At 44.3% G+C, this 20662-nt stretch overlaps 1 protein-coding gene across 3 annotated transcripts in view; it reads left to right on the top strand.

Annotated features, from left to right (window-relative positions):
- Positions 1-20662, top strand: part of kiaa0586 (KIAA0586 ortholog) — a 934633-nt gene that overhangs the window by 76152 nt on the left and 837819 nt on the right. For all 3 annotated transcript variants that reach the window (XM_072489245.1, XM_072489251.1, XM_072489243.1), the window contains exons 5-6: positions 11139-11319; positions 14558-14794. In XM_072489245.1, coding sequence (XP_072345346.1) covers positions 11139-11319; positions 14558-14794 — 418 coding nt within the window. The remainder of the gene's footprint in view (positions 1-11138; positions 11320-14557; positions 14795-20662) is intronic.

Here is a 20662-nt window from a genome sequence, read left to right as displayed (position 1 = left end):
CTATTTAAATTCTTCAAGATTTTAAGCAACTCCATTCCAACTCCTCTTTGCCTTCTCAACTCTGAGGGGAGCAATCCAAACTTCTCTAGTTTATCCACATTACTACAATCTTTCATCCCTTGAATCATTGCAGTAAATTGCTTCTGCCCCTTCTCCAAAGTCTTCACCTTCCTAAAGTGTGGTGCTGAGAATTGAACATGAGGAAATGTATTAGTGTCTAGCAGAATTGTGAATTTCTCAAGTTGATTGGCTGTTCTGCTGTATATTGGAAAAGTTGTATGTAAATATGAAGATATTTAGTACCTTTCCCTCTTTGTTTTATTAAATTACATATATAAATCTAATGCTTTGTTTGGAAAACTCGTAGTTTAATAAAGTAAGTAATGTTTATTTAAGAACAGAAGCACAGACAGTACCCTTGCAGTTGGTCGACTCAAATTCCAATATAATCGGAAGTTATTGCAGAAAGCAAAAGTTATGAAGTAAGAGATTCAATGGCCCAATTTTTTTTAACATGACATGTTGCAAAACTTTGATAATGGATTACATTGGTGAATAAAATATTGATCAAATTTTCAAAATGACGGGCCATAGCTTTGTGGCTCCTCAACATCAGATTTGGAGGGTTTTCCAAAGAACCCCTTGGAAGTTTCCACATAAGGGTTTACCTGGCAATTGTTCAGAAGAGCTAACTTTCCCTGGACAACTGCACTGGGCTGGGAACCATCTGACAAAGCGACCTAAATTGCTAACTGTGGATGGTTCTGCCACTCTTTCATTCATAGTTGATGTGAAAGCGTTAGAAGAAAATAAAATCACGTCTCACCTCAGAGTAACTATTTTAAGCATCCAGACCGATTCCCACATGGTGCACCCAACCCCCTCCTCAAAATGTCTCCCCACCCATCCCCATGTTTAAACCCTCACCATCTCTGAATCATTCCTGCCGATGTCCAAGTCCCCACCCGCATATTCCCGTTCACTTACCTTCTCCCTTTCAATGGGATCTTTTAAACTCGCCTGATTTACGGCAGCTAGTGCTATAAAAGGGGGCATGTCCTCCTTCCCTCTGCTCCTCCGCAATTTGCTGCTGGAGCTGTGGTCGCACATCGTTTCTTCAGTCTCCTCCAGCCTGAGTCAGGAAGGTCAGGGCAAGACAGGCACTTTCAATTTTAAGCATGGGTAACTTGCTGTGGAGTGGTAATCCACTGCTGATTGCCTCCCAGCGAAGTTAAGTATTTTATTGATCTGTGCTTTTAGTTTTCATTGCAGTTTGCGACACATGAATGCCTTGTAAGAAAATTGTAATATCACACACAAAGCACACGGGACAGGTTTGATGATAGTTCCTGTGTGGCTCAAGGAGTATGCCTGTTAACTACGCTGTTAACTACGGGACAGGGACTGTTGTATATAAGGTCGACTTGGCTAGAACAGGCCTCCAGAGAGAAAGGACCGGTGAAACCTAACCGGGTTCTGTGTATATACACGTTTCTGTTGTGAATAAACCAGTACTTTATTTTTCTTCAACTGACTCCGTTGCCTTTACTAAACTGGCGCCAGGATGGGATGAAGGCTTTTTCAAAAAAGATCGCAAAGTTGACCATGGAGGACGGGGTTCTCCTCTGGGGTACCAGAGTTGTTGTTCCAGAAAAAGGGCAGTCGCTGATCCTGAAGGACCTTCACACCATGCATCCTGGAGTGATGAAAATGCTGGCCCAGAGCCATGTCCGGTAGCCCGGCATAGATTCGGACATAGAGTTGCTCGCTCACTGCTGCACCATCTGTCAGGCCCATCAAAATGTCCCTGCGGCAGCGCCCCTACATCCATGGGAGTGACCGGTGTTAGTTTAGGGCTGCTGTTGAGTAAAGAGTCAAGAGTTCTGCTTCTTTCCCAAATACCTTTCTTTTTCCTTGAACACACTCCATACAAAACTCTTATCACCACCCCAAGTGCCACCTGCAACCCCTTTACATGTCCGTGTCAATTATTGGATACTTAACATCAATTTGATATGTAATTTGAATGTCTCTTTACCCATTCCTAACACTCTCCTCTTCCTTGGAGAAAAATCTTTTTTGGTAAATATTGGGTTTCCTCCCAAGAAAACAAAATTACAAGAAACTCAAAAAAACACACAATTTCCCCTCACTTTATTTTTCTTTAATTCATTTCTGTAAGTAAAAAAAAGTCACAGAAACAAGTGCCCTTCGTTAACAATGTTCAAACGTTTCTGCGAACTAGCCCCTCTCCTCGTGAAACAATCGGATAACTGATGGCTACTGTTGACCCATTTAATTTTTGCTATCTCCCCTTTGTCTAGCATCTGCTTCAAACTGGCGATGTCTATCCTTAACCTTTTCTCATTCACACGTTTTGTAGAGTGCACATTTTCCTACAGGGATTTATTGTCAATGTGACACTCAATGGGTGTGTTACCCAAGTTCCCTAATCCCAAAATGTCTGTCAATATCTGGGAGATATAAAAGGCCATATCTACAGCCTCTACAAGGCTTAATGTCTCAGTGGCCAAAGTGTTTTTGACCACTCCTTATTTTCTTTGTTTCACACACAAGAAGGCAACATTTACCATTGTTCCCCAAAAGGGCAATTATAAAACCTCCTGCGCTTGAAACCCCATCACATAAATTTGCATAGGACGCATCACGATAAACGATGAGTTTCAAGTGCCTGAGATCACCTAAAACTGGGAACCTCAAAACACACTCCTGCATTTTTAGTTTGACCAATGCTTTATTTGCTCTCATTCGGTCTTCTACTTTAGGATCATTCGTTTTTCTACTCAACTCTAAGACATCAAAACTAACGTCCGGTCTAGTCTGTCTACCTAAACAATTCAGTTGCCCAATTAAACTACGCAGTTGCTCTTTTTCTATCTTTGAAACCATTTAATCTTGGGCTATTGGGCTAATGCTCTCCAAATATGATTGCTGACGTAAAGTTGCACCTAACTCAGTCTGCCCGATTTCCAGTCCAAGATATTTAAATGCACCGAAAGCCTTTCTTCCAACCCTGAATTCTTTCCTCAACCCAGAGATTACAACAGCTTTGAAATCACCAGTACCACCCAACAGAAAATCATCGACATGCATCATATAGATGCCAGAAAGATTTCCTTTATAGTGTCAGTAAAACATTGCCGGATCTGCTTTCAACTGGCAACAGCCTAACCTTAACAAAACTGACCTTACCGAAAAATGCAGACTCTAGACGCATCATGTAATCCAGATGCACATTTGTTCAACTTCCAGAGTACCCCTTCTGTGTTAGCTGCCTCTTTAGGAGGGCAGAGAAAAATGTCTCTCTGAAGCTGATGCCCCTGCAAAAAGGCAGTTTGTATATCTATAGATTTGCATTCCCATGCCTTTGTGGCTAATAGAGCCAAGAAGATCTTTAAAATAACCTTTCCTGCTGTAGGTGAATCCACCCTTAAATACTGATCTTTGTTTTCTTCAAATCCTCTTGCCACAAGCCTGTCCTTTGCCTTATAAGTTCCATCCGGAAGAACCTATTCCATGCAAATCCATTGTAGGATAGAGCTCTTTGTCCCCTATGTGATACTTAGGTATCACCAAATTCACTCCAACTATGTAGTTCTTGCTGTTTGGCATCTTTGATAAAATTTTCATCTAATTTATTGGAGGCCACCAAAATCTCACGAGCAAGTGGGCTTCTACTCCTAGTAGCATTCTTCGTCTTGCCCATGTTCCGAGACCTTGACAAACTATGTCTCCTATGCAGCCTGGTATCTCGTTTTGTACTGCTATTGCTTGATCTTTCCCTCCTGCTGATGTCCTTTCAATAGTTCTCGACCTTTTCCTGTGAACCCGTTCACTATCCGACTTACTATCTAAACTGGCACTGCGTTTCTGTGCCCTCCATTTTTGAACTTCGTGTTCCCAGTCCATTGTCTTGACAGCCTCCCCTGTATGCTGTACATTCAACCAGTGTTTATTCTTTCCAGTGGCCTTCCCTGCTCTACTAATAATAGTTACACCCTTCGATTGACTAGACTCTTCAGGCAAGTATGCCATTTGTACCAACGTTTGGCAGTTGTTCTTTCGGAAAAATGGCCTGTTCTAATTCACCAGCAGTATTGTGTTCCTCTACAGAAACCCTATCTATATCAGTTAACTGGTCCTCATAGTTCTGTAACAGGTGCGTACCAGATGACCCTGGTTCCTCCTCATGTTCATCTGCTCTTTGTAAATTTGAAAGTTTGTAATCTGTACCCATTATCCTTGATGAATGTACCCTAATAGTCTGATTGCCATGTTACAAAACATGTCTTCTGTGCCTATGACCTTCACTGGGCCTTTCCATTCATTAAAATTGTCTCTCTTATTGTATACTATGCTTCTTGCCGAAAAACGGTATTTGATGGCTTACATTATGCCTTAAAGCTCTGCGAATTCTTTCAGTGACTTCTGCTTCCAAAAAAGCTTTTCTACTGCTATGTAATGCATTTACATGCTCAGCAAAGCAGAGCTAATTGTAGTCCCTTCCCAAGCTGGAGGCTGGTCATCCAAAATGGACAGAATTTTAGGATTTCCACCAAACGCTAATTGATGGGGACTATAGCCTCCAACCATCTGCAACAAATTCTTTGCATGAACCACCCATGGTAAGGCTGAATTTAACTTGCAATTTGGTCGATCTGCCAAAATTTTCTGGAGCATGTCATCTATTATAGTATGGTTTCTTTCTAAATTACTAAATGGGCTTTCCGCAGCCGTATTCATGACTGTGATATTTCCATTTTCACACATCCCGAAACTCATCATTAGCAAATTCTCCCCCATTGTCTGGAAGGAATTTTGTCGGTGGGCCCATTCCTGTCCCTATACATTTTTCCATGATCTGATCTAGGATTACTCTCTTTTCTTTACTACGTACAATGGTTGATTGACTAAATCTGGTCGCTAAATCTACAAAATGCAAAATAAATATATTGTTCGCTTTATCCCAGATCGTAAGGTCCATGGCGACAATGTTGTTAAAATCTCTAGCCAAGGGTAGGGTTACTATTGGTCGTGATGGTGTCCTTCTGTATTTCCGACAAACCTCACAGCAATCACTAACCTGTTCTATCAGCTTAGTATAGTCTTCATCCCTTACCCCTGCATCCTTTAAATATTTCAGCCTCCGAGGAGATAGATGCGCAAATTGCCTATGCAGTTTCAATACAATGAGCTTTTTATCAGCTAAAGTCCCATTTCCAACTGCTAATAAAACTTCATTACTGACTGCACTGAAACATTATTTATCATTAATGGAATACAATAGCGTCCTGACTCTGGAAATTGTAAGTCCACCGTCTTTCCAAAAACTGTTGCCTTATCCTGTTCCATGTCCAGTTTCATGTGTGCTTTCTTCATCGATAGTCTGCTCAGAAGCAAAGGTACACCATCTGTGCTAATGAAATGATTCACTCCGGTAATATTGCAAGGGATCACCACTCATTTCAGTGACTTCAGGGCATCATCATCCCCAAACCTGAAACTTGTGGAACTTTCAAATTCTTTAACCTTGTTACGATTTTTAAAGAGTCCAGGTAACATTTTAGCCAGTCAATTCCACACACAGTAGATGTGCAGCCACTGTCCAATACAGCACAATAGAAGGACCAACACTCTCATTTCAGGAGTAAAACTGCTCGTTAATAGCACAATGCCTTCTTTCTGGTCACTATCATTTTCCTCTTCTGACTCTTCCGTGTCATGGGTAGCCTCAAACACTTTGTTATAACGTGTTGGCTAGTTGAAAGGATAGGGAAATTGAGAGTCACACTGAAAACATCGATTTATCATACCCCAGGCATTTTTGGGGTTCAGTTTCCTATTACCATTCTCCATGACCCTCCTCCTGCTATAAGTTTTAAATGGGTTTCTGTCCTCATAATTTCCAGGTCCCAATCTCCTTCCATACTCTTGTAGCCTGTTTGTAACCTCAAGATCTCGCCATCCTGTCAATAGTGCATCATCTATAGTCTGCTTATTGCTGACTGACCCATTTGTGTCATTAGAGCCATAGGAATTGAAAGTTTCCCCAGAAACATTTTTAAGGCCTCTATCATTTGATCGAATAGGTACAATTATCTGCAGACTTAACTCCTGTAAAATCCAGGAGCCTATAAATATTGGTCACTCCAGCACAGTCCAGTAACTTAAATGCCAACACTGACTGTGGAAATTCCAGGCAGTGTTTTTGCAGCCTTTTTGTACAGTCTGTTAAATTCCATTATATACTAAAAATATCCTCTGTTTTCCAAAATCTATCAAATTCTGACCAGGCTTCATATGCACTTAATAAGTCATCCTTTTGATAAATCTTATCCATGAAGCTCAATAGAGTCTCCAGACCTTCCAAGTCCAATTGTTCCAATTCTAGTTCAGAAAACACATTGCTTCGGACTTTACTCTGGTAAGGTAGAGAAAGAGCCAATGCCATACCTTGTTTCCTTTTCCCCAAAGCAGTTACTTTAGTCCACATGACAACTGAACTTCTCCATTGGTCATACATCCCCTTTCAGAATGGCGGATAGTCATATCCTGAAATCTTTATTCTAGGTTCAGCCATATTTCTTTTTACTTCTCACTCAGTCCTTGGTTGCTGCAGAATTTTTTATTTTCTTCTGGAAAAGTTGTATCTTTCAACCCTTTGCTTTTACCCAGCAACCATCCTCTGCTACCACTGTTAGTTCTGTGCTGCTGTTGAGTAAAGAGTCAAGGGTTCTGCTTTCCCAAACACCTTTATTTTTCCTTGAACACACTCCATACATAACTCTATCACAACCCCAAGTGCCAACTGCGTATCTTTTTATTGAAACAGTAAAAAATATACACAAGGCCAAACAAGACAAACACTAATTTTGTGTTGGAGAAAAGGGTACCCTCTCCTCAGTACCAATGTATGGGGAGGGGGGGTAGGATACTCTGATTATTAAAACAGTTCACAACACAGTTGGACAAAAAACAAATGGTACAAGCACTAAACTTTGCGCTGGAGAGACCAAATACCCTCGCGTCTGTCCCAACAGAAGGGAAAGGAAGGTGGGTGGTGGGGAGAGGGGGGAAAGGAGGGTGGTAGGGAGGGAGTTGGGGTGTTGGTGGAGGAGGGGCCCAATAGGGCACTGCCTGAACTATCTACGGAGGCAGAAAAGCAAAAGAACCTTCAATTATCATGTGCCAGATTCCGGGAGTCCCCCAGGGGGGTGAGGGGTGACACAGTGTCAGGCACGAGTGAGCCCTGCACCCCGCTACAGAGCGCCTCATGTGCACCCTGCGCTCCCGACACTGGGAGGCTGACAGCTTTTGGACAGTCGCCCTCTGGGCCCGAATCCTCCACCACATTGAGTGCGGCGGGCGACACGGGCCCACCAACCAACGCAGGGGTTGCCTTGATCCCGCCACCGGGATCATCGTCAGGTGGGATCTCCTCAGGCTCCTCCTGGGGCCCCGTGCCAGCAGGAGGCGGTGGTGCAGATGCCTGCTCAGCCCCTGTCGTGCCTGGTCACTGGAAGGCCCTGAAAATAACACCGGAAAAGGTCCGGGATGGTGGCAGAGGTGCCCGAAGACAGCGGTTGGGACAGAGGGTCTTCCAAACTATAACCTGCTAAGAACCTAAGAAGCAGGGGGTTATTGCTGCCCTCCTCCCCTGAGAAATTGAACAAGTCTGGGGTGCTAAATTGTACTGGGCGGAATGGGCCTGTCCGACCCCGAAGCACACTGCACGGAGGATAGCGGCAGCTTCCTCACTATCCCCACGCCTCTTTTCTTTCGGGGACTGGGCGTGACATCGATGGAAAAGGACCTGGATTGACGCCTGCAACCCCTTTACATAACAGTATCAATTATTGGATACTTAACATCAATTTGATATGTAATTGGAATGTCTCTTAACCCATTCCTGATAACCTGGGCATCCCTGCGCCCGGGTTCACGCAGATTTCACCAGGCCGTTTAAGGGCTCTATGTTCCTGGTGATCGTGGACGTGCATTGGAAATGGTTGGAGATATATAAAATGTTGTCTACCATCTCCTGCGCCACCATTAACCGACTGCGTGCCTCTTTTTCCACACATAGTTTGCTGGAGGTCCTAGTTATGGATAACGGGGCCTTGTTCACAAGCGAGGAGTTCGCCGCCTTCATGATGTCGAAAGGTATCTGACATGTCTGCACGGCACCCACATCGAATGGATTGGTGCAATGTGCTATCCAGATTATCAAACGGGGCCTAAAAAACAATCCACGGGATCAATGGATTCCAAGCTGGTTTGATTTCTTTTCTCATACCACACTACTCTGCATTGTTGCTGATTTTCTCCTTGGTTCAATTGCTCTGTTTTATTACCTTTGCTCTCGAGTCGCCAGGTATCTTTATGATACCGCCACGAGGTTCAAGTCCGAGTAATGATCAATAACCTAATACACCGATTAGTCAGACTTAAATCAAAGCACATTTATTCTACACAGTAATCGCTACTCATGCACAAATTCTACGTCAAAGCTACTTCTACAACTAACAGGCCTATACTTAACTGAACTGGCCCACCAGGTCAGGGGAACAAATGGCCTTTCGTTCGGGTTCTGAGTCTGCGGGATTCGAAGTTGGTACAGATTGGTAGCTAGGAGCGCCTATCTCGTAGCGAGCGTTGAATTAAGACTTACTGGTTTTGGTGATCACTGGAGTCACTGCACCGGTCACGGTCAATGTTGGTTCGTGTTGCTGGGTGACCCGGGCAGGAAGAAGAGAGTGAAGGGGAGCTGCTGAAGAGAGCGATTTGAACTTGGGGCTTAACTCTTATAGTCCCCAGGGGCTTTCCACCTTTCGGGGTGGACCCTGTACCTGGTCCCAAGTGATTGGACTTTGTTCCAATCGCTTGGTTCGATTTTCTCCAATACTGGGGCGGTTCCCTGATCGATGGGCGGTCTTGAGGTGCTCGTTCACCTCCTTTGTGTTGTCTCCTGCTGGCGCCGAGGAGTCTGGCTTTGCTTTGTGTGTCCAAAATGTTACTTATTGTTCCCGGGGATTGCTCATCAGTATGCAGATGGCTGTTACTTTGTTATGCTGATGGTCGCTGGTATCGATGTTGTCCGGTTTTTGCAGAGGTAAATGCACAGCAAACCTGCAGCTGCTGGTTTCTGTCTTGTTGGCTGATTTTTCCATCAGCCTTTGCCGTTCGCCATTTTAAATCGGGAGTTGGCCAATTTAGGTGGCTACAGCATGCAGTCACGAAGTTGGCCCGGCAGAGTTGTTGATGGGTCGTGGTCTATGCACTCGTTTGGGGTTATTTCTCCCCGCCATTGGCGCTAAGATGCGTCGCTCACAAGAATTGCAAGGGCATTATCCTAGTGGGCCTCGCCCACTATGCTATTTCACACATGACCGCAGATCTCCGCTCACAACTTCGGTGAGGGTCCTCGCTAGCCTCCAGGGGTCATCGTTCGACAGACCAGCCCCATCTCATATCAGGTGCGTGTGCGCATCCAACTAATGAAGAGGCACCTTGATCACATTTGTGGCCATTTATCTGCTCCTCCGCTGTACTCTCGGCGGTTCCCGCCTGCGATCCGACTGACCGCTGGAACACCTCTTCATGCACGATTCGCCCAGCTATTGCAAACTGCACCGCCTTCGTTTCCTGCTCTGCTACGGCTGTCTTCTCCTTAGGAGACCCAAATGCCAGATGTGTGGCCCTCCGATTCTGATATGGATACGGCGACCGTGGAAGTCTCCGACCTGGATGTTGTCGCCCGGCCACCACCTGTAGGTTCTCAGCCCTGGCGTTCCAGCCGAGTGTCGTTCCTTGGCTCGCTATACTTCAGCTATTCCAGTTCCATCACAGGGGTGCAAAGTGCCTCTGTCGAAGCGCCTGTGCAACCTGCGGGGCCAGAGCCGGAATCTTATGTTCCTTTGTCGTCAACAGTCTACCTGACCTCTTCTCATTGTCTTTACCGTCCTCGTCTTCCCTTGAAGGGATCTTAAGACTTTGGCGGGGGGAGGTGGGGGGGAGGGGGGGGGGGGGGGGGGAGGAAAGAGGGGTGTAATATCCCGCAAAAAGCACATGGGAAGTTTTATGATAGTCTCCGTGTGGCTCGAGGAGTATGTGTTCCTCCGTTAACTATGGGGCGGGGACTGTTGTATATAAGGTAGGTCTGGCTAGAACTAACCTCCAGAGAGAGAGGAGTGGTGAAGTCTAACTGGGTTGTGTGTGTGTGTGTGTGTGTGTGTGTGTGTGTGTGTGTGTGTGTGTTAGACATTTTTTTACTTTTTAAATATTATAAATATCTCCTTTTGGTTTTATTTTCAAATGTTAGATTGACACTTAAAATAAATACAAGCTTTTAACTAAATTGTTTAAAATTACCGTCATCAATTTGTGCTTATATTGTAGAACTGTCAAAGTTGACTTATTTCAGATAATCTTGTAGAAAGAAATGTTGAGGCATGATTGCGTTGAACAACTTGATACAGGTTTAAAATATCCTCAGTTGGAGCTTCTCCATTGACATTTCTGTTTTTATCCATTTTCCAACTGAACATAAATTGTGTGCTTCTGTTGTGCAAATACTGAAAATAGAGTTTGCTAGTAATTAATCCTAAACTGCTTCAGCAAAACCTGCACTTACAACCAGTTATTAATTTGTTAGGTTGATAACTATTAGTCACTATGTTGTAGAGATCACAGCACTGAACTACCAAGTGGTACTGATTGCAAAATTTGTATATTTCTGTATTATAAAAAACACTGATCACACTTGTAATAGATGCAAGTTGTTGTTGACTGAATTATTGTAAATAACCTCTGCCAATTTATGGTGCTGCTGTGGAGCAACATATTTTTATGTATGTGTGTGTATATATTACATGAATATATTGCAGAAATATTTCCATTACACGAGTGTGCATCTCTATTCTGCTTGTAATGGAATTGTTTGTGCAATAGGGAAATTGGTGGATGGTAACAATAGATTCAATAGGTTCCATCTTTTCCAGGAAAGTTAGAGATGGCCTTGCCAGCAAAGCTCTCATTCCATAAAAGAATTAAAAAATTGATTGCATACATTTCTGGATAATGTGTGACCCAAGTTAAATTTTCCCCGCCTAACGCAGGAAGGTACAGAGTGGTCATATCGGGAAAAAGGTGGAAGTACAGCTTCTGCGCAAATCTTCTGTTGAAAATAAGGAGCCTTTTACACACGATGCAAGAGAGATCCACCATCAACTCAATTCTGTCACAACTACAGCAGCTGCCACTGCAGCAGCCATTGTTGCTAGTGCACCTCTCCTCAAGGTTGGTGAAATCTATATGAGGAATGTTCAGCAATACTTACTGCGATCTGGGGCGACATGTGGCCTGCCATTCTACCAGTGATAAGTTGCATACGCAAATTGCAGTTATACCATTCTTCCAAAATTAACCTTTGTAGTTTTGCATGAAAACTATTATCATCAGTATTTAGCAGTACTGTTTTCACAGACACAACTTGGTAACTGGCCAGATATAGCACTGATCATGATCAAGGGACAAGTTGCTTTGCCTATTCATTTATAGTCGAATGTTGTGATTGTGGTAGTATTTAAGAATCTTGTCTGAATCATTAAATATGAAAATACAAGAATAGTGATTCTGGAGTAGGGTGTGCAATGTTCTTTTGGGGTTTAATGACCATGCCATTAATTTTGTTTGCTGGAGCCTTTTCTTTATTGAGTAAGGTTTTATGGCATAACAACATTGTACTTTGGTGATACATGGCACTATTATTAAATAGTAGAACATGACCCTTGTCAATAATTCCACATATGTTGAGTGATTATCCTTTTGGGATTCCAGGTTGCTCTTTGACATCTAGTGGCTGGGTTCATAAAAGCATTGGCAGATGTTGTTTCAGGTTAGTTACCTAAACTTTCAGCCAGTATAAGGTGCAACAGGATCTAAATAGGAGGAAGACGAAGTGCAATATAACCCCACAATAAAAATCTTTGCTTTGAGCAGTTTGAGTACAGCAGACTGTTGAAAAATTATATATGATCTGAAGAGTTGTTTTATTGGTACTTTCCCTATTTTTGGTATTGAAGTTACTGGAAAATGCAGTGTTCTGTAACAGTATACTATTTAGATATGTAATTTCAGAAATAGCAATTTTGGGGGGGGGGGCGGAAGGAAGAGGTCTATTCCAAATTTCTCCGGCCCTCTTGCCTCTTCTGCCTTGCATTCATTCCATGATCCAGCCACCACTGCTCTCTGGGATAGAAAATTCCAAAGATTAACAACCCTCCAAGAGAAGAAATTCCTTCTCATCTGTCTTAAATGAAAGACCCCTTATTTGAAACGGTCAAGTCCCCTCAGGATCTTACATTTTTCAATAAGATCACCTTTTATTCTTCTAAACTCCAATGACTTTATGCCAAACTTGCTCAGCCCTACCTAATAAGTCAAGCCCCTCATCCCGGCTATCAGCCTAGTAATCTTCTCTGAATTGCTTCAATGCAAGTATGTTCCTCCTCAAATACGGTGACCAGAATTGTACACAGTAGTGTGGTCTCATTAATGCCCTGTACAGTTGTAGCAAGGTTACCCTACTTTTGTATTCCATACTCTTTGCAATTAGTTGCTGTACACGTATGCTGACTTTTTGTGATTCATGTCTATGGACACCCATGTTCCTGTGTATCGCAGAATTCTGCAGTGTCTGTCCATTTAAATAATCTTTTGCTTTTGTATTCTTCCTGCCAAAGTGAACAACCTTACATTTTCCCACATCATACTCTATCTCCCAATTTTTTGTCCACTCACTTAACCTATCTATATCTATTCGCAGTCTCCTTGTACCCTACTTGCTTTCCTACCAATCTCTGTATTGTCAGAAAATGTGGATTCAATGCAGTCGGGGCATTCGTCCAAGTCATTAATGTAGATTGTAAACAGTTGAGGACCCAGTACTGATCTCTGGGTCACTCCATTAATTTGCCATCCTGAAAATAACTCCTTTATCCTGCCTCTCTGTTTCCTGTTAGTTAGTCAGTCCTCCAACCATGCTATCAACCTCAACATCATAAGCTTGTCTCTTGTGTTCTATCCTTGTACGTGGATCCTTATAGAAGACCGAAGCTCACTCCCCTCCAAGATGCATCTCCTCATCTGCCTTGCCCATCTCAATATCTTCTCCTTGCCCAGGAACCGGTGAAGACTCACCACCATCGCCCTTGGCGGCTCATTCATCTGCGCCTTTCTCATCAGCGCCCTGTGCGTTCGGTCGACCTTCAGAGGCCGGTCAAAGGCCCCCTCCCCCCATCAACTTCTCCAGCATCTTGACTACATATGAGCCAGCGTCTGCTCCCTCAATGCCTTCAGGCATCACCACAATTCTTAAGTTCTGCCTCCGGGAGCGATACTCCAGGCCCTCCACCTTTTCCCCTTTAACTGCTTCTGAGTCTCCCGCAGCACACCTATTTCGGCTAGCAATAAGGCAAGCTGCTCCTCCACCGCCTCCTCCACTTCCGATTAGCCTGGCCCTGGGACTCCAGCCTCTTTTCCACACGATCAATTCCTGCTTTCAACGCCTTGGCTAGGTCCTCCTGGACCTTCCTCCTGTCGACTAAACTTTTCATTTAAAAAGTCCACCAATTGGTCCGTCGACCATTGGGCAGGCAGGGCAGAGCCTTTACCCTCCGCCATCTTGACCTGTGTCGCACGAAAATTCTCCTCCAACTGCTCCATTCTTCTCAACCCACTTCTGGTCTGTGGATCAATCCACCAACCCCACCAGTGGAGTCCAACTTTTCTCCAATCACCCAACACCTTTTTTCCGCAAAACATCCACCCTACAAATGGGGAAACGGTCCAAAAAAACAGCCTCGAGCGGGAGCTGCCAAATGCACGACCACTCACACCATGGCTGCCACTGGAAGTCTCGAGTAATGGGACTTTTAATCCCAAAATTTTGGTTTAAGAGGCATCTTGACAAATACATGTATAGGATGGGAATAGAGGGATATGGACCCTGCAAGTGCAGAAATTCCAATTAAGGGGCAATTTAGTGTGGCCAATCCACATACCGTGCACATCTTTGGGTTGTGGGGATGAGACCCACGCAGACACGGTGAGAATGTGCAAACTCCACACGGCCAGTGACCCGGGGCCGGGATCGAACCCGGGACCTCGGCGCCGTGAGGCAGAAAGTTTTAGTTTAGACAGGAATCATGATGGGCGCCGGTTTGGAGGGTCGAAGGGCCTGTTCCTGTGCTGAACTGTTCTTGGTTCTTTGAGCTTCAAGTTGGGATGTTATTTACCAGACTGACTATAGCAGTTTAAGAATGGGGCCAACCAGCAACTTCTTAGTGGGATGCTTACATCCCATGAATTAATGTTTTTTAAAATAATTACATTGATAAAATACAAATGCCATGCAAATTATTCCGCACATGCAATTATACCACAATTTGAGAAGGGGATTTTATCGTGTCAATGAAATTTATGTTTTTGAGATAGCTATTGTAGCTTTCAATTATTTGTGATTTGTTAAATTTAGGCCCAGAGTGACCTTGAAAGTAAGCTTTCTACTGTGGTTGAATTGGGAACTAAACTCCAGGAAATGGATCAACAGATGAAGCAGGTTGTGAAAGATCAAGCAAAGGCTCGGGCTCAGGATCCAGGGCCCAAAGAACAGCAAGAAAGAGTCAGAGAGCTGGAGACACAGTTAAACACGCTCTTGAATCAACGTCTAAGCCATTTGGAGAAACTTCAAGAACAGCAACTAGAGTTTCAGGTATTCCTGCAGTCTAAATTAATAGCTTATCCAAAAAAAAGTATTTTCTTAATTCACTGTTTCCAAACATGATGAACATGAAGTCTAAATTGCTCAATAACTGACCAACCGCATACTTAACACTATGCAGTTTTGAGGGAGTGGTGCATTATCAAAGATCCTGGGCGTGATTCTCTGTCGGCCAACGCCGGACTCTCGAAATGCGTTTGGGCGGCGAATCGCTTCCGACGTTGAAATCGCGGCGGGCGGCAATTTCAAGTCAAATCGCAATTCTCCGTTGCCTCGACAGCAGCATCAATGCATTCCAGAACGCACGTACAGTAAATACTATTTGCATATCATTAGCAGGCCTAATCTGGTATTCTCCGGGGCCACAGCAATTCTCCGCCTCCGATGGGCCGAATTCCTGACTGCAAGCTTGATTTGTGCTTTTAAAAATTGTGAAACCGGCTCGTGGCTGCTGAGGGGGGAGAGAGCGGGTACGGAAAGTGTCCAACATCACCATAGTTTACTGACAGTTGTGCTGATGGCCAGGGACTTTTGCCAGTGCCGGGGGGAGTAGCAGGGAGTGGCCAGGTGGTGGTCTGTGGGGTCGGAGTGGACGGGCATGGAGCACCATTGCCGTGGCCTGCCAGGCAACCATGCAGCTGCGCATGCTGCTGGCTTCCCACTATGAACTTAGGGCCACAGGTCGTATGGGTGTCCCCCCCAGGGCACTCCCTCGGTACCCTCTGGCCCCAGTGTAACCAGTGCCACGTTGTTGGCTGGGATGCGTGTGTGTGGGGATTGTAATTTGTATATACAGCTGCAGCTTGTCAGCCACCTGACGAATCCTGCACCATTTTTGATTGGAATTGGTTGTGTCCCACGTGGTGCCGATGCTAGCCCCTCCAAAGTTTCTGAATGAGTCCAGATTCGGTGCCAGATTTGCTATCGTGAAAGTCGACGAGTCCTGCCTCGGGGTCAATACTTAGTCTCAGGAACGGAGAATCCAGCCCCCTGACTTTTAGGTGAGACATTAAAGGGGCCCTGAATGGTTGTTGAGATGGTTACGAAAAAAATCTCATGGTGGCTTTTCAAAGAGTTCTCTAAGTATCTTGGCCAGTAGTTGTCCTTGAATCAGCAGTGCAATTGTGGAACCTTGCTGTATGCAAATTTGCTGTTACACTTTCCCTTAAATATTTCTACTTTGGGTTCGCCTAGATGCAAGATACGATCGGATCGTGCTCTCGGCGGCTAAAGCTGCTTAATATTTTTCCTGGAATGCAAAGATAATACCCAATTTTTTTCTCAACTGCAAACTGCCATCTTAAACCTCTGTTACCCGTCTCCTCCACCTTCACTTCCAATAAGTGCGAGGAGCTCTACGTCTTCTTTCTCACTAGGATTGAGACGATTTAATCAGCTGCATCCTTCCCTTCCACTAGTCCATCTGGCCAAGCTTTCTTTTATGCTCTCCCCTGCCCTAGCCCTGAATTTGCATCTTTATCTTGTTTCTCTCCCATCTCCCCTCATGTCCCTTCTGAGCTCTCCTTGTCCACGAGACCCGCTTTCTGTTTCCTCAATCCTTTCCCACTGAACTGCTGATTCACCTAGCCTCTCTCTTGGCCCCCATATTCGCCAGTATTGTAAAGGGTTCTCTCTCTTCAGGTGCTGTCTCTCTTTCCTTTAAATATGGCATCATCACCCGTCTCAAAAAAAAACCCTTGATCCCACCATCCTTACAACTTACTTTCCCATTTCAAACTTTCCTTTCCTCTCCAAAGTTTTCAAAGGTGTTGTCGTCTCCCAAATTCGTTCCCATCTTTTCCGGAACTCGATGTTTGAAACCCTCCAATTACATTTCTGTCCTTGCCACAGTACTGAAACAGCTCTTGTCAAAGAGGTAACACCCTATGTGACTGTGGCAAAGGTAAAGATTTCCGTCTTGTCCTTCTTGACCTGTCTGCAGTCTTTAACAGGGCTGACCACACCGTCTTCCTCCAACGCCTCTCCACTGTCATCCAGCTGGTTGGAACTGCCCTTGCCAAGTTCCATTCTTATCTGTCTAATTGTAGCTGGAGAATCACATGCAATAGCTTCTCCTGCTCCTTCACCATTGGCCTTGGTCAGCCCCGGGATCCGTCCTTGGGCCCCCTTCTATTTCTCAACTACACCCTACTCATGGCAACATCATCAAGTTGGTTTTCACACGTATGCTGACAACACCCAGCTCTACCTCACCACCATCTCTCTCAATTCCTCTACTGTTGCTATATTATTAGGCTGTTTATCCGACATCCAGTACTAGATGAACATAAAGACCTACAATCAAACATTGGGAAGACTAAAGCCATTGTTTTCAGTCTCTGCTTCAAACTCTGTTCCCTAGCAACTGACTTCATCCGTCTCCCTGGCAACGGTCTGAAATTAAGCCAGCCTGTTGCAACCTTAATCTCACATTTGATCCCGTGATTAGTTTCTGATCTCATATTCATGCCATCACTAAGTCCATTCATTTCTAATATCTTCTGACTTCACCCCTGTCCCCCTTTGTTACCTCTAGACTCAACTGTCATAAAACACCCCGGCTGATCTCCCAAATTCTGCCCTCCGTAAACTTGCTTCCATTCAAAACTTTGCTGTCCATGTTTTAACTTGCAGCAAGTCCTACCTGATGACTCCCAGTCATACAACATCTTCATTTTAAAATTCTCATCCTTATTTTCAAATCCTTCCATGGCCCCCCTCTCCTCATCTCTGTACTCTCCTCCAGCCCCACAACTATCCAAGGTATCTATCTGCACTCATTTATTTATGGCCTCTTGTGCATTCCTAGTTTTAATTGCTGTACCATTGGTGGTCATGCCTTCAGTTGCTTAGGAACTGAAGCTACCCGTAAGCTTCTCCATGTTCCTCCTTTTAAGGCACATCTTAAAACCTACCTTTTGCCCAAACATTTGGTCATTTGACCTAATATCTCCTTCAGTTACTTGGTGTCATACTTTGGAATATAATGCTTCACTGAAGTGCCTCGAGATGTTTCAGTACACTAAAGGCACTTTGAAAATATAAGTTCTTCTTGTTATGCAAATACAAGTTCTTTCTTTGATATAAGTGTATGTAATATAAGATAATAGCCTGTTGTCTGGTTGTACAAAGACCTGAGTCATTTTAGCTACTTCTTTCCCCTTCCCAGCACAGGTGACAACAGTGACAGGGTCTTTGCTATATTAAGCTTTGTTTATCCACCTCCCTCGGTTTTTCTCATTTAGGCTGTTTTCCCATCTGCTATTCCCGCTTCTGGAGTGTGTTCCCACATAGTTTGTAACATTAAAACAGCAACTACAGTCATTTGTCCCTTTCCCCACGACATAATATATTCAGAACTTTTAGGAAATGTTCTCTCATTCTATCAGACAGAAACCCACATGTAATGTGCTAATCAAGGTCCGAAGCCATAATGTTGACAGACAGATTTTGCCATTATGAAGTACAAAAATTGGTATGATTGCTGATTTTAGATTACAAGACTCAAAATTTGTGATTTAAGAGCATGTGCATCATGAGAAAACATTTTAATATGAATGTTTGTAATTTTATCATTCATACGTTTTGGGAATATAACTTTTACTTTGGGCATTTAAATAATTGAAAAACCTGGGTTGAGAAGCTGGTAAAGCAACCTCAAGTAATGACAAGTCAATTTTTGTTACATAAAGTCAGACTTGAAAGTGGAAAAACCTTAAACAATGGGCCACCTCTCTGAGCTTCTTGGTAGAGACAGGATGTCTACAGCTGACTCAGTAAGGGATTTGAATTATTCATGTAGATTCAAGGAACAAAAGGAAGGTTGGAAATTGGGGCTAATTAGTTTATATCTCCATCTGAGATATCCCAGATGTGCCACATTGCCGTGGCGATACATTTCTGAGAGCTTTTTGTTTGGTTTGGGGTTTTCATCTGGGTGATTTTTCACAGAAATAGGCAGTCAGCTTTAGAACAGCTTTGGAAAGGCAGAGAGAGAAACTGCTGGAACCAATAGCAGATGGCTGTCAGAAATCAGGAGTGTATCTGATTTGATGTCACTAAGCAAGAATGCAGTGAGACCCATGTTGTAGTGGGAAAGTCCACAATCATGAGCTGTTGATGGAGAGTTTGGGGGGGGTTTGTCTTGCTGGATGGTAGTGGAAGGAACATTAGAAGTCTTCTCCTTCAGAGAATAGTGGGAACAATGAGCAGAATAAAAGTGCATTCCTTTTTTTAAAAGTATGTGTTATTGCAAACACAATCAGTACTACAGACAATCAACAAACAAATATCACCAATTTTCAAACAGTTTGTCATTTTTCCCTTTTTCTCCCCATACCTGCCAGCGACAAACAGATCCTCAAATAGAGACAGAAAGAGCCTCCATCTTATGTGGAACTACTCTTCCAACTCTCTGAGAGCAAATTTACTCTCCTCCAGCGGTAGAATTTCAGCCATATCCCCAACCATGCTGATAGCTTCGGTGGCGTGGCCGACCTCCAACCCAATAGGATTTGCTGCCAGGCAATCAGAGTGGCGTTGGCCACAACACCTGCCCCCTTCCCCTCTAGCAGCTCTGGCAGATCTGAAACTCCAAATATTGCCACCAAGGGCATGCTGTTATCCTCACCCCCACAATCACTGATCAGGTCTTGAAAATTGAATCCCAGAATCCCCCCAACTTTGGGCACAATCAAAGCATATTAACATGATTTGCAGACCCCCTTTCACACCTCTCAGTTTGTCCTCAACCTCAAGGAAGAACCCACTCATGCAAATTTGAGTCAGATGGGCCCTGTGCACCACCTTAAACTGTATAAGGTTCATCCTGGCACAGAATGATGCCGAATTTACCCAGTGCGAAATTTCACTCTAGCACCTCCGCCGCGCCCCCCCCCCCCCCCCCCCCCCCAATCCCTCCTCCTATTTCCTCTACTGCCGCCTTCTCCGTTTCTAACAACCACCTGTAAGTTTCCACAATCCTCCCTTCCCCTAGTTCATCCTGAGTCAGCGATTTGGATTTATTGTCACTCAGGTACAGTGAAAAGTATTGTTCTGCGTACAGTCCAGACAGATTGTTCTATACATGAAAAACATAGGACATGCGATAGATACACAATGTAAATACATAGACATAAACAACAGGTGAAGCATACGGAATGTAGTACTACTCAGTAGAGAAGATACGTGGAGAGATCAGTTCAGTCCACAAGCGGGTCATTCAGGAGTCTGGTGACAGCGGGGAGAAAGCTGTTTTTGAATCTGTTAGTGCATGTTCTCAGACTTTTATCTCCTGCCCGATGGAAGAGGTTGGAAGAGAGAATAACCCGGGTGGGGGGTGGTCTTTGATTATGCTGTCTGCTTTCCCAAGGCAGCGGGAAGTGTAGACAAAGTTAATGGATGGGAGGCGGGTTCGCATCATGGACTGGGCTGTGTTCACGATTATTTTATCCAATAGCGTATACTTTGGCAGCTGAGGAAATGAGGGAAGCTCCTTCTGTACAAAATCTCACATCTGCACGTCCTTGAATTCACTCCCCCGTGGTAGCTGAAACTTCCCCTGCAACTCCTCTAGCTTCGAGAACCTCTCCTCTAGAACAGGTCCCTTACCAGCTCTACCCCATCCCTATGCCAGTTCCTGTACACCGCGTCTATCCCTGCTGGTATGAGCCTATGATTCCCACATATTGGCACCGATACCGAAATACCCACTACACCCAAGTGCCATCTCAACTGGTTCTATATCTTGGGGGCGACTACCATGACTGGACTGTTGGTATTCCTACCCAGGGAGAACAGGAGGGGGGGCCGTCACCCTCCTGTTCATCCCTTAAGCACGCCCCTACATAGGAGGCCTTT

This window comes from Scyliorhinus torazame, chromosome 2 (assembly GCF_047496885.1).
Source record: "Scyliorhinus torazame isolate Kashiwa2021f chromosome 2, sScyTor2.1, whole genome shotgun sequence".
NCBI lineage: Eukaryota > Metazoa > Chordata > Chondrichthyes > Carcharhiniformes > Scyliorhinidae > Scyliorhinus > Scyliorhinus torazame.
Note: the sequence above shows the minus strand (reverse complement) of the source record. Positions and strands in the feature narration are given on the sequence as shown.